Raw genomic sequence first — 14,230 nt, 5'->3', positions numbered from 1 at the left:
GACCCGGAAGTGCTTCAGGAACTTGCAGTATTGGTTGAGAGAGGAAGAATCGGGCCTGCCATGTCCTCTTCTGTCATGAGAAGGCTGGATTCCATGTTTCTTGCTTGGACCCCTTTCAGCAGAATTACTCTCTACAAGTTACTCTTCACCAGGCTGCCCATCAGATTCAGTTGAGAAAGTATTTTTCTAAAATTCATGGGTTCTCTGCTGCCACCCACCACCACCACTGGTACCAGTAGGCACACCCAGGCCCTGTTTCAGGGAAATATTGTTGGAATAAACCGCCTTAGAGCAAGGCCTCTTAATCTGGGGGCCATTGCTTTATGAACAGTTTTATGTTAGGAAGTTTTGTCAAGAAATTGAAGACTTTTCATCAGATTCTCAAAAGAGGGGTGCCTGGGTGGCTCAGTCGGTTAAGCAGCTGCCATCTGCTCAGGTCATGATCCCAGGATCCTGGGGTTGAGCCCCACGTCGAGCTCCCGGATCGGCAGGGAGTCTGCTTCTCCCTTTGCCTGCCCCTCCTCCTGCTTGTGTGCTCTCTCTCGGTCAAATAAATAAATCAAAAAAAAAAAAAAAAAAAGGATTCTTGAAAGAGATAGTGGCCACTCAGAAAAATTGAAATTGCAGATCTGGGACATCCGTTATAAACCTTGGGGAAAAGGACCCAAAGGAACATCTTTCATGAGTTTAAAATCTGTCCACCACTTTTGTGAACCTGTCCCTGGACACATGTTTGCCAATCTTTCTCTTTTAAACTGACGCTTGTTTTAAATGGGTATTGACATGGCCATGCAACTCCGGAAAAAGATGCAAGTTTACTTTGACATATATTCTGAATCCTAAAGTGTGCAGTTCCTTTCTGGCTAAACCATACAGATTGGTAGTTTTTGAGAACTGAAGTGAGTTCTTGGATGTTCAGTCATTAAGGATGAAGTGAATTTGTTGATACTGGACAGTGGCCACAGCTGTTTATTCTTCCTCCAAGCAGCTAGTCGTTCATATCTCAGTAAAGATATTTTTCTTAAAGATTTATTTATGAGAGAGAGAGCAGGAGCAAGGGGAGGAGCAGAGGGAGAGGGACAAGCAGACTCCACGCTAAGCGCCGAGCCCGATCAGGGCTCTGTCTCAGGACTCTGAGATGGTGACCTGAGCTAAAACCAAGAGTCAGACACTTAACCGACTGAGCCACCCAGGTGCCCCTCAGTAAAGATATTTACAGTCTGCTCTGTCCCCTTCTCTGTTCAGGTCAGTTGATAGCTATGCATTGACTGTGAACTCTGTGCAAAGTGTGGTACTGCAACAAAGATGTAACGTGGTCTGTGCCTTGAAGAACTTGTATTCCAATTGGACTAATCCAAGCCAAGACATGTATACCAGAAATATGAATGATAACCTATGGCAATATGTGTTAGCCACCAAATGAGCAAATAGAAAGTACTCCAAGAGTTCAGCTGCAATCAGGCCCTCTGAGATCAAGGGAGGAGATGAGGTCTTTAGCTGTTTCTGGAAAGGCACCCATGCTTAATCTAACTTTAGTTAATGCAGCCTGTCAGTGTGGCTTTTCTGGGTCAGGTCTTGGGATGGTTTGTAATTAAATGTGGGTGGGGTTGTGGTGAAGGAGAATCCGATTCTTCATCCACTCTAGCATTTTAATTTCTAAGTACCCATTTTTAGATACATGCGTGACAGCTATCTGGAATGTTCCCAGGAAAATATTAAAATGGCCCTAGAAATTATTAAACTGCAGCTCTGACCCTTGAAGCTCTCCAGTTCAAGTTGACTGTGTTGGTGGTCACAGGCATTGGCCTTCAGGCAGAGTTCTGAATGTTGAGCCTTGAATCAGGATGGGATTGCCCTTTCTCCTCCATCAAAGATGCATACCTTCTCCCAGAAGTAGTATGTACCAAAAAAGCAGGTGATCTTTCACGAATAATCTCTACTGTCTGTTCCCCAAACCAGTATGTATTCTGAAAAGGATGAATTTATGCCCAAGCCCTTTTCTTAATGGAAAAACTACGTGTGTTCAGATCCCTTTGAATTCGTAGTTTTATTTGGGGAAAATACCGATGATTGCATTGCCTCCATAATGATTCAGATATTTCAGGCCTACTTCTTGACAAACAAGCTACATGTTCTTTAAAAATCAGATCAGAATGTTTAGCTGAAATTTTGACAAAATACGTGTTTAATAGCTGGCCACAGTGTTCATAGCTGTGTTTTCAGAAACACTTGGCATTATAAATCAAAGTATTGGTTGGCATAGCAGAAGAGTTGGGATATGTGAACAGAGTGATTTCTAAAATCCATTTTATTTTTTAAAATCATTTTTCTAACAAATATAGATACACAGTGCAATATACCAAGAACTAATACAAATTCTAGGTGGAGAAATGTCACAGAGGATATTGGAGAGGGTGATCTTGTGCAAAAAACAAAAAAACAAAAAAACAGAAAACAAAAAACCTCCTCCAGCTCTGTTTTTCATTGAAGGCTTTTTAAATAAAATAGTTTGCTTTTTAACATTTCTAAATGTTGCATTCTAAACGGTTTAAAGTCGGGAACGTACGCAGAGTTTTCACTTTAATAAAGTGACTTATTTTTCATGATAGTTTGCCTTAGGTAGTTTATCCATGTATTAAATGCTATGTGTTCTTTAGAATTAATGCTTTGAGGTACTTTTATTTTCCAGAGCACTGAGATTTCTGTGACTCACGCTCTTTTAGTTATCACTAATCTGGTCAACTTGTAAAATGAGGTTCATGCTTTATTGGCATTTATGGTCATTATAACTTAAAGACCAAAGCACAGCTGCCCCCCCTCCCCAGCTCTCGAGCTCCCCAGCAGTGCCTGTGGGAACCATTGCCACTTGGTGGGAGCTTTGAGCATCTAGGCCCAGAGTGCCAGAATTCTGCAGGTGTTTTGTGGTTACTCCTGTGGTTTTACCCATGTCGTTGGGGTAGCATTTACTGGTACTCGTGGACTTATACCCTTAGTGGTCCAGGCCTGTTAACGAAACTCCGGTAATTCCTAAAAATTCACATGGTGCAAGTTGATGGATTGAAACCAGAGGGAAGTCTAAACTCTTGTTTTCAGCAGTCAGGTTTGTTTCTGTTAAGGAAGCTCTGGGCCCAACATGGGGCTCGAACTCACAGCCCTGAGATCAAGGGTTGCATGCCCTACTGACTGAGCCATCCGGGGGTGCCCCTCAGCAGTCAAGTTTTATATCTGTTAAATCACTGGTTCTCACTCCTGGCTGCGCATTAGAAAAGCTTGAGGAGCTTTTTAAAAGTACTAACACAGGGCACCTGCGTGGCTCAGTCGTTAAGCATCTGCCGTGGGCTCAGGTCATGATCCCAGGGTCCTGGGATCGAGCCCCACATCGGGCTCCCTGCTCTGCGGGGAGCCTGCTTCTCCCTCTCCCCCTCCCCCTGCTTATGTTCCCTCTCTCGCTGTGTCTCTGTCAAATAAATAAATAAAATACTTAAAGAAAATAAATAAAAATAAAAGTACTAACACTCGGGGCCCCCCTACAGAGAGTTTCATTGTATCTGTATTTTTAAAAGCCCCACCCCCAGGTTTGTTGGTTCTAAAGTGCAGCCAGGGTCAAGACCGTTGGATTTTGTTGTCCTTTTTATTTTGCTTTTCTGGGCTGCACCTTTTCCTGTGTTTCACTTGAACACCGCAGTCCTGGGCTGGTGCACATCTCATTCTCGGTGTGCTCTTTAAGGACGATGGGTCCTTATCAAGTTCAGACCATTGTTTTCGGGCCATTTGAGAGCAGCCAAAGTTTCAGCACCATCCAAAAAACATTTTCTGGCAATAGAGGTGAAACATTCCCTCTGGTTCCAGCGAATGAGGACTAGTTCAACATTTAATGTCGTTCTTTGCCTCGCTAGTTAGTCTTCACAGAACCCTGGCGACTTTCGGTTGAATTACACAGGCACTTAGGGAGGGCTGTCCGTTCCCCAGCACGGCTCTCGGCCCTGGAGAGGACCCAACCAAGAGCATAGCGCGGAGGGACTCCAGGCGCTCGCGTTCTTATGCCGGAGACGCCCGTGATGCCGAGAGAGCAGAGGGCGGGCGTACTTTGGTCTGGACACTGAAGTGCTGCAGGACATGGAGGGAGGAAAGAGACCTCTGTGGACTAGCACCAGAGGAGAAGGGCTATAGAGGAAGTAGAATCGGGGCCAGCTTCGAAAAGAGTATGGTTCGAGTGCACATACTGAAGTTTGCTGAAATTCCAGGCCGTAGAATGGTCTAGTGAAGAAGGACACAGGTGGGAATGATGACGTCGCATGAGCCCTGTGAACACATGGAGGGTGGGAAGGGTTGAGCAGTAGAACTCCCACGGGCGGTCCATTCATCAGGAAGGACCCTCCTGTGCCTGCTGGAGGGGTTGGCCCCGCATGGGAGAAGTTCTGAGAAGCCCTAGTTGACGCAACAGTGCTCTGCGGAGGAACGGTGGCCTTGGGTGGGGGAGGGGGTGGGGGGTAACGGTGGGCAGATTGTCTGCAAAGGAGGGCAGGGGCAGTGTGGATATACTGAGTTGTTAGAAATGTTCTGTATCTTAATAAGGAAGGCGGTCACACAGCCGTTTGCATTTACCAGAACTCACTGAACTCCACAGTTGTGCATTTTCTTGTATATAAATTATACCTCAACTTATAAATGTTTTGAAAGCCGTGTTCAAAAAGAAAAAAAGAGGGGCGCCTGGGTGGCTTAGTCATTTAAGCATCTGCCTTCGGCTCAGGTCATGATCCCAGGGTCTTGGTATCGCGCCCCGCATCGGGCTCCCTGCTCGGTGGGGAGCCTGCTCTTCCCTCTGCCTGCCCCTCCCCTCGCTTGTGCGCTCTCAAGCTCGTTCGCTGTCTCTCAAATAAATAAAATCTTTTAAAAAAAGAAAAATTGGGGGCACCTGGGTGGCTCAGTTGGGTAAGCGTCTGCCTTCGGCTCAGGTCGTGATCCCAGAGTCCTGGGATCGAGCCCCGCATCAGGCTCCCTGCTCGGCGGGGAGCCTGCTTCTCCCTCTCCCACTCCCTCTGCTTGTGTTCCCTCTCTGGCTGTCTCTCTGTCAAATAAATAAAATCTTTAAAAGAAAAATTAAAAAAAGAAAAAAAAGAAATCTATGGATCCAAAAACTTAAAACCCAGAGCAACCAGTGGAAATCTGTGACAAGGATTCCAGTTCAGATATCTTACAAAAGTTTTTCTGAGAGCATCGGAGAAATGTGAATACTGACCAAATATACAATAATCTTTTAAAAAAATTTTAGGATTTTTTTAGTGCTATAATTTTTTAAGAGCTCTTTGAGGAATATATGCTAAAATCGTTATGGACAGAAGTGATAGACCCTCTAGGTTTTGCTTCCAAGCACCCCCATGTGAATGGGTGGAGGAGTCTAGCAGGGGCCTGAGCTCTGATGGCTCTTGAAGCCCAGGATGGGCACGCAGGGATTCATTATACCGGTGTCTGCTTTTGTATATGTCTCTGGTTGCAAAAAACAACAAAACAACATAGGGGTTATTTGCATTTTAAAAGTCCTCACTGGTTCTTTTTTTCTTCTTTTTATGTTATGTTAGTCATCATACATTACATCATTCGGTTTTGATGTAGTGTTCCATGATTATTGTTTGGACATACGTGCCCTCCTTAATACCCATCACCAGGCTAATCCATCCCCCCCCAAAACCCTCAGTTTGTTTCTCATGGTTCATCTCCCCCTCCGATTTCCCCCCTTTTATTTTTCCCTTTCTACTATCTTCTTTTTTTTTTTTTAACATACAATGTATTATTTGTTTCAGAGGTACAGGCCTGTGATTCAACAGTCTTACACAATTCACAGCGCTCACCATAGCACATCCCCTCCCCAATGTCTGTCACCCAGCCACCCCAATCCCTTCCACCCCCCACCACTCCAGCAACCCTCAGTTTGTTTCCTGAGATTAAGAATTCCTCGTATCAGTGAGGTCATATGATACATGTCTTTCTCTGATTGACTTACTTCACTCAGCATAACACCCTCCAGTTCCATCCACATCGTTGCAAATGGCAAGATCTCATTCCTTTTGATGGCTGCATAATATTCCATTGTATATATATACACCACATCTTCTTTATCCATTCATCTGTCGATGGACATCTTGGCTCTTTCCACAGTTTGGCTATTGTGGACATTGCTGCTATAAACATTAGTGGGCATGTGCCCCTTCGGATCCCTACATCTGTACCTTTGGGGTAAATACCCAGTAGTGCAATTGCTGGATCGTATGGTAGCTCTATTTTCAACTGTTTGAGGAACCTCCATACTGTTTTGCAGAGTGGCTGCACCAGCTTGCATTCCCACCAACAGTGTAGGAGGGTTCCCCCTTTCTCCACATCCCCGCCAACATCTGTCGTTTCCTGACTTGTTAATTTTAGCCATTCTGACTGGTGAGTCCTCACTGGTTCTTGAATAGGAACATGCTTAGTGAGAGTGCTTCTCCAGGAAGAGTGTCCTGGTGCTTAGGGATCGGAGCGGCTGAGCCTTTGAGGAGGTCACCCCTCTAGCTCTGCCGTGCCGATGAGGTGGGTGGAGAAGGAGGAACGGAGGCCAATGCCCTGCTTTGTTTACTTTGCTTACAGTAAGTCAGAGGCTTCGTTTTTGCTGTTGGGGAAGCACATCCGGTCACAAGGGCACTGCATATCATCTGGAGGGCCGCATCCGGTGTTGCATGTGTTTGCTGGGGGAGGGAGGTGGATTTGTGGAGTCACTTGGGAGGCCCCTTGCCTGCAGAGCTAGAGGAGGGACTTGTGCTGCTAGTTCACGGACAGAGTACTGCTCACATGGTTAGGAAATGTAGGTTCTGGTCTAGCTATGAAGTCACCGAACCTCGAATGCTTGCATTCAGTGCTTGCATCTGAATCCAAGCATTCAGAATTCTTAGCTTGGATATATGAGAATTAAAATTTAGGTGATCCCTAATGCCTCACTGTGAACATTTTGCTTCCCTCCACTCTTTTTATTAGAGGGTCATTGTTTTTAAACCAGTACTTTCCAAAGTGGGCCACATGCATCAGAGTGTCTTGTGGACGGGTCAGTGGGGATGTCAGAGATGCCCACCACTGGGGCCCCATTGCAGATCCACAGCAGGTGGTTGGGAATCTGCATTTTAGCACATATCCCCAGACGGTTCATATGAACAGTAGAGTTTGAAGAGAACAGTTACAGAATCTATCATGGTGTTGTTTTTGTTTTTTTTTTTTTTTAACTGCCTCAAAATACAATCAGTATTTAAATTTCTTTTCTTCTGAGGATCCAAGCAATTTCAGAGCTTTAAAAAAGAGGAAGTTGTGATCAAATCATTATCATATGACATTGCTGTGGGTAGATTTAAATTTATTTGGATTAGTAACTCGTGTTGATAGTGCATAATTTAGGAAGTCGACACCATGAAGAAAAAAATTATAGCAACCTATAATTCTTTAACCTTAGAAAAGCAGTGTTAAATAGGTTTGTTGTATATCCTTCCAGACTTTTTCTAACATACATACATATAAATATAATTATTTGCCAAAATATATTTATTTTCTCCAAACGATTTAATAATACATTTTTATTTTTTTTTCTAAGATTTTTATTATTTGACAGAGAGAGACACAGCAAGAGAGGGAACACAAGCAGGGGGAGTGGGAGAAGGAGAAACAGCCTTCCCACTGAGCAGGGAGCCTGATGCGGGGCTCAATCCCAGGACCCTGGGATCATGACCTGAGCCGAAGGCAGGTGCTTAATGACTGAGCCACCCAGGCGCCCCTAATAATGTGTTTTTAAAACTCACTAACACACTATGCTTATCTTCCTTTGCTAAAAATCTTTAGCTACATGAGAATTTTTAATGGCTGCATAGAATTCCTTTGTATAAATGCACCAGAGCTTATTTCACTAGTTTCTTATTGACACACTGTGGTATCTGCCTCTTTCCACTGTTTTACTCATGGAAATAGTGAACATCCATCTGCATCTTTTTGTACATCCTTAGGATAAAATTCCTAGAAGCAGATTGCTAGTCAAAGAATTTTCTTATTTTTTTAAAGTGATTTTGAACACAGTTAATATTCACTCTAAAAAATGGCAAATACAGAGAAAAGTTAAAATCTCCGTAGCTTCCAGATAACTTTTACATATTTTTCTAATAGGATCACCTACGTAGAGTCTTATTATCTGCTTTCCTCGTTTAACCATATGTTGTAAACATCTTCCATTGTCAGCCACATTAAAGATACTGTGATACACCTAGATACAGTAATTATATGCAATGAATTGACCTGATTCTTCTGCTTGAGTTAGTGACCAAATATTAAGTACCTGAAAGATAGAAAAGCAGTCTAGTAGGTGTGAGGAGAGAGAGTTGATTCGAACTCAAAATTCTTACAGAGTAGAAGGGAGTCTTAGGCAGTCCCAGGTCCCTGTGAGAGGGTCCGAGAGCTGGACTGTGGGAGTTAGGGAAAGAAAAGTCATGTTCAGTCAGGTCAGGGAAGGCTCAGACGAGGGCGACCGAGGGCTTGACCCTGTGCAGGTGGGGAGGAAGAAGCATTCCAGGTAGAGGAGCGTTCCCTAGGACGTGCTCTTAGGAAAATGAGAGACGCCCACTCTCAGCATCCCAGTGACTGGGAGGCGGTCCTCCCCTCAGAAGGGACCCCAGGCGTGGTGGGAAATAAAGGTGGAGACATAGTGAGATGTGTCGGGCTGTGGGTGGTCTAGAGTATGTGGCTAAGCATCGTGGACTGCATTTCCTGAGCAGAGGGGAGTGTTTTTTAGCTTTGCTCAGATTCGTTTTAGCCAGAGTGCCAATGGGATTTGAGGGGCTGGAGTTTTGCTCATCAGCTGTGTGTGCGAGGGGCTGTGGTAAAGCAAGAGGATGGTCAGGAGGCTGTGCTGCCCGCCCGACCCGAACGGACCCGGATGGTCGCAGCCAGGGCAGAGGGAAGAGGAGGAGGTGGAAGGACAGGTCTGGGCAGACGCGGATGTGGTGATAAAGGGAAGGTGGAGGGTCAGGAAGGCCTTGGGGTTTGAGTCTGGGTGGCTTCCATAGTACGGCCATATATGCAAAAGGAAAACACAGGGAGAAAAGCATTTGAGAAAATGATGAGTTGCAAAAACTAAAAACAAAACAAAGCAAGTTTAGCCCCTTTCATTCGGTCTTAACATCACACGCTTCTACCCCCGTCTCCTTCCTGACAGGCAGTGGTTTGGAATACACCTGTAAGTGTGGAGGCCTTCAAGCAGGAGCTCCGTTCCACACCCAGACCTCCCCGCCTGAGCAAGCAGTGGGGACCGCGGAAGGGACCCCCCTCCGCGGCCAGGACGCCTTCCCCTCTCAGGAAAGCACGCTGTCCCCTGTGAACCTGACGGACGACCAGATAGCCGCCGGCCTCTATGGTAACCTTCCTCACTCAGACCTTCTCAGCCTCAGGATTCTAGGACCAGCACTGCCAGTGCCCCAGTCTTATGTCAGAGTGCCTCATAGGTTGACCTGGAAGAACCATTGACCTGAGAAGTGTTAGGAAGGTAGGCCTAGAACATCTTTAAAAAAATTGCTAAAGAAAGGAGTGTGCCATCCCCTGAAGAAAACCCATCTGATTTTGTGAATTACGAAATATTTTGAGTAGCATCACACTCCCTTCGCAGTCTGGCAGGCATAACTTCTTCCCAGATTATCTCAGCTGAAGGAAAGAACAATAATAATCCCTATTTTAGTGCCTAAGTGGTTCTTGAGGCCCGAGTAAGTTATGACATCACTTTATAAACAGCGAAGCCTGATGCAAATGCTAGTGGTCAGTGCTTTTGTTATGTTTGGAAGTACTAATGGGTTTTTTTCCCCATTTAAAGAACCTCAAATTATTTTCTTTACATGCATACATCTTTCCAGTGGATTTTGTGCACGCTTCTCATATGCAAGTGCCAAGATCTAAATTTACATGAATGAGAAAAAAAAAATGAACATGAAGAAAGATTTCTTGGTCCTTTAACTTGCATGCGTACGAGTTGTGTTAATTTTGCTCACCTTGACTCCCTTTTTCGCAGTATGTACAAACAATGAAAGCACACTGAAGTCTATCATGAAGAAGAAAGATGGCAACAAAGATTCAAATGGAGCAAAGAAGAATCTTCAGTTTGTTGGCATTAACGGAGGGTAAGGAAAGATGCTACCAGTCAGTCTGTACATGGCGTGTCTGTCTCCTTCGCCTCCTGTCTCCTCAAGTCCCATTTCAAGGTGCCCAGGCTGGGCTTCAGCCACATCTTGGTGACGGAAGATCCCCTCAGAAGGGTGCATTTGGGCTCCTCTCCTCTCCTTGCTATCTTTAAGGATGTGTCACTCTTGAAAAGACACCTGATGCCGCTGAGCAGTTTACATCTTCCCACCTCTGATCTGAAAACAGTAGTCTTCAACAAAAGTAGCAGGCGACAAGTGTCCCGCGGAGTTGGACAACTTGTTCTTACCTGTACCAGACTCAGGAACAAACAGAAAGAGGCGAGAGCATCGCTCCACGGGCTGGTGATGGTCATCCACTCCTTCAAAATGGGTTATTTTGTTTAGCTTTCCATGCTTACATACAAAATTGTAGGGCCTTTCACTTGACCAGTAATCCAGCTGTGCCTTCAGTTCTTTGCTTTCTAAATAGAATGTCTATTAGCTCTTTATTCCTTCTCACTGGGTCAGATAAATAGTGAAGCCTGTTTGTCATCCTGCAGTTGAAGCAGAACAGCTAATCTATTAATCCATATATAGCCTCGGCCTCAACAAGAAAGCAATAATGCGGTTAGTTGCGATAATATTTATGGCAAAGCATTACATAAAGATTTAACTTAATGGGGCCTATTTCCTGAATCTTTGAAGTCTAGTTGGGTAGTGCGGCCCAGGAGTTTTTGGAGGGCGTGTGCCAGAGGAACTATCGATTACTTACCTAATAATCTGTTCACCACGACACGGGAACAATTAATGGAGCAAAATAGGAAGAATGTAAGGGAAAAGAAAAAAGAAGGAACAGAAAGAAATGAACCACTGCAGACCTGGCTTTCATGAGGTAAATTTCCTTTGATTTATCCTAAGCCAGAGGTGCTGTATATATACATATTTTCCTTTCCTATAAGTAGTATAATGATACCAATTGGCAACTCAAGTTATGCCTTTTAAGCCAGAACCCATTTGAAACCACCAGATTTTTAAGTAGACCTTACTTTGAACTTCCAAATGCAGGGTCTCAACCACAGTCAGATGTCTGGAGTCAGTCAGCCGCTTTCCCTGCATAAGAGTTTCGGTCACGGGGTCTTTCTGGGCACACCTTGCATCTCCTGAACTCCCAATTGCCACCTAGGTATGAAACAACTTCAAGTGATGATTCCAGCTCAGATGAAAGCTCTTCCTCCGAGTCAGATGACGAGTGTGATGTCATTGAGTACCCTCCCGAGGAAGAGGAGGAGGAAGAGAAGGATGAAGACACTCGGGGAATGGCGGAAGGGCGCCATGCCGTTAATATTGAAGGTTTCAAGTCCGCCAGGGTGGAAGATGAGATGCAGGTTCCAGAATGTGAACCTGAGAAGGTGGAAATCAGAGAGAGGTGTGGTACACTCCCCTCCCCTCCCTAACCCTTCCCACGTTCATTGTGCCTTTGGCAAGAGAACTGGCCGATTAGGAGATTTCGCCATTGTAACTATTGGTTGGGTCTTTCCGATCCCCAAAGGAGAGCTAAACTTCATCCTCAGAGGTACGACCGTCGTGTCGTGATGCTGATAAACACAGGTGCGGAGGGAGAGGACTCCTAGATCTCTCAGAGTAGCAAAGAGAAGGGCCTGATCAGGCTGCCACCTTTGCTTCCTTCAAATGTGTTTGCTAGCTAATTTTATGTGTGGAGCCACCATCCACAGAGCTATTACGTGTCGTTAAAGTTTTCAGTGTTCCGACAACCCACCTTATACTTGAAGGCAATGTTAGAATTTTGTGTGGCCAGCACATGTCTTTTAAGATTTCAGATTTTATCATTAGCCATTCATCTTGGTACAGGTCAGTACTGTTCTTATAGGATCGCTGTGTGTGAAAGGAGCGGTCTTTTAGCCCCAGCTGAAGATCACATTCACTTCAAAGATGATGTAATCAGTCACATGTCTGCATTTTGTTGCTCACTGAGTGATAGGGAACACCACAAGAATGGGTTTGGGAGTCTCCTAAGCAGCAGCTGAAATACCCAGTAAACACTGTGGTTGGCTGAAACACATACCTAACGATGTAGCAGATTTTAAAGACTGCTAGCAAACGTGAAATCAGTGCTTATAAAACAGAGAATAGAACAGATGGAAAATTCAAGATGGTTTTTCACTATGTGGAGTATAAATAGAACATTTCAGAAAACTTCTGTTTAATTTTGCAAATGAAAGCTTAACTGCATTAACACAAGGTAAGTGTTTCTAGTTTATATTTCCAAGTATTTTCACATGGCTCAGGATCTTGTCATCTAGGTTTGGGGTTTTTTCATTTTTTTGTTTTTTTTTTAAACAGCTTTATTGAGCTATCATTTATTTACCGTATGTCATCTGATTTTTCAGTTTAGATTTTCATGGGGGTTAAACACTTTCTGAGTGCAGATGTGTGGTTTGTTGGTCAACATAATGGATCTGTGGTAATTCTGACCTCTTCAGCCCCTTAAGGGTAGAAACATTTTTGGGAACTTAGAATAAAAGGAATAAAAAAGTTCCACAGGTTATTCCATAATGTCATAAAGGCCAAAGAGGTGAGGCTGAAAGCTGCCCATACGGAAAGGCCTGAGCTCTGGGTGGAGACATTGGTTCTGTATGTCCTCGGACGCCTAAGGAAGCCTGCTCTGACCTCCAGGCAAGCACCTTGTCCCACCACGAACCTGCTGAGGTCCACTTGGGGCCTCTTGTCTTTTAAAGGGCCATAGAGTTTGCAATAAAAATGACTTTCCTTTGGTGGCCAATCGTGAGCTCTCTTTCTTTTATCTTGTCATAGGTATGAATTAAGTGAAAAGATGTTGTCTGCCTGCAACTTACTGAAAAATAATATAAATGACCCCAAAGCTTTGACCAGCAAGGATATGGTGAGTCTGCCCTCCAGACATTGTACCCTGTCTGTACAGATTACCCGAGTGGACATCAAAGTCCAGTTGTCTAGACTGCCCCCAAGCTCTTGTTGCCCACACGCTTTGCCCCCGAACTATCTCTAGCTCGTGTAAGCAGAGTGAACCTCACGTTGCCCTATTCACACTGCACGTTAACCTCAGGCCCCACAGCGGACATCCCCACCCTGTACTTTTCTTGGCAGTGAAGCCTCTGTGAGGCACATACTTGCACACGGGAGGGAGGGCTAATTGCAGTCAGCCGTCAGGTTTTGACATACTCTGCTTCCGCTCCCAGAACCTTGTGATCCGGGGAGAAGAGCCACCAGAGTTGTTGTGTTTTATTTTTTGGTTTGTTTTTTGTTTTTAAAGTTGGCCTCTGGTTTTTTAAAAAGCAGCCTATCTGGGCCGAGGTCAGCATTCCTTTCAATTATGAAAGTGCGTGTTATGTTCCCGTGTGGAATGCGGGCGGCCGCTATTTTTAAACTTCGGAGTCACTGCACTTGTCATCTGTGCCCAGTTTGAGAGACTTGGAAGCTCACAGCGGTGAAGCTGGTGGTTGCTTCAGGGGCAGGAAAGACACGGCCCAGGGCAGATGAGCATTTCTGGGGCGACGGTGAAGCGGACACCTTGGCGAAGTGTGTCGCTCTCCCTCATGGGGCTGGTGGAGTTTTGAGGTGCGACTTCTCTCCCAGGTCAGACCCGCCCTCTGGTTGACAGTTCTCTTCAGCACACTGAGAAAACGTAGGTTCTCCCGTTACGTTAGACAGAGTTGGCATTTGAATCTCGGCACCTCATCAACGTGGAGTTTTCTGCTGCATAGCCCAAGTCAGCAGCGAGTGAGAAAGTCTCACAGGATTGTAGAGGGACGAAACCAAAATGTTAGGACTAGAAGGGACTTCAGGGATTCCCCTCATGCTGGAAAGGCACCGTTTTCCTCGTGGACAACACGCACAATCTGAGGGAGAACTGGGGCTGTTGTCGCAGGTGTGAGGGGCGTGGGCGTGCGTACCTGTGAGGCCACCCTGTCCTGGTCTTTTCTGTTTTAACTGAGGCCCTGAAGATGAGGAGTCTTGTCCAGAGCTAGTCAACTGGCTCCTCGTTAGTACTGGGGCTAGGTGAT

General features: G+C 45.1%; 1 protein-coding gene across 2 annotated transcripts in view; it reads left to right on the top strand.

Moving 5' to 3' along the window:
* The window catches only part of KANK1 (KN motif and ankyrin repeat domains 1), a 31,645-nt gene that overhangs the window by 8,171 nt on the left and 9,244 nt on the right, over positions 1 to 14,230 (top strand). The window contains exons 2-5 of one of the 2 annotated variants that reach the window (XM_028117366.2): positions 9,218 to 9,415; positions 10,061 to 10,169; positions 11,353 to 11,595; positions 13,002 to 13,089. In XM_028117366.2, coding sequence (XP_027973167.1) covers positions 9,218 to 9,415; positions 10,061 to 10,169; positions 11,353 to 11,595; positions 13,002 to 13,089 — 638 coding nt within the window. The remainder of the gene's footprint in view (positions 1 to 9,217; positions 9,416 to 10,060; positions 10,170 to 11,352; positions 11,596 to 13,001; positions 13,090 to 14,230) is intronic. The other variant, XM_088019242.1, reaches the window with a different exon arrangement.

The sequence above is a fragment of the Eumetopias jubatus genome, unplaced genomic scaffold, assembly GCF_037043125.1.
Source record: "Eumetopias jubatus isolate StellerSeaLion01/CBP00866 unplaced genomic scaffold, mEumJub1_p1.0 scaffold_15, whole genome shotgun sequence".
NCBI lineage: Eukaryota > Metazoa > Chordata > Mammalia > Carnivora > Otariidae > Eumetopias > Eumetopias jubatus.
The sequence above is the reverse complement of the archived record's forward strand: the minus strand, read 5'-3'. Positions and strand labels throughout refer to the sequence as shown.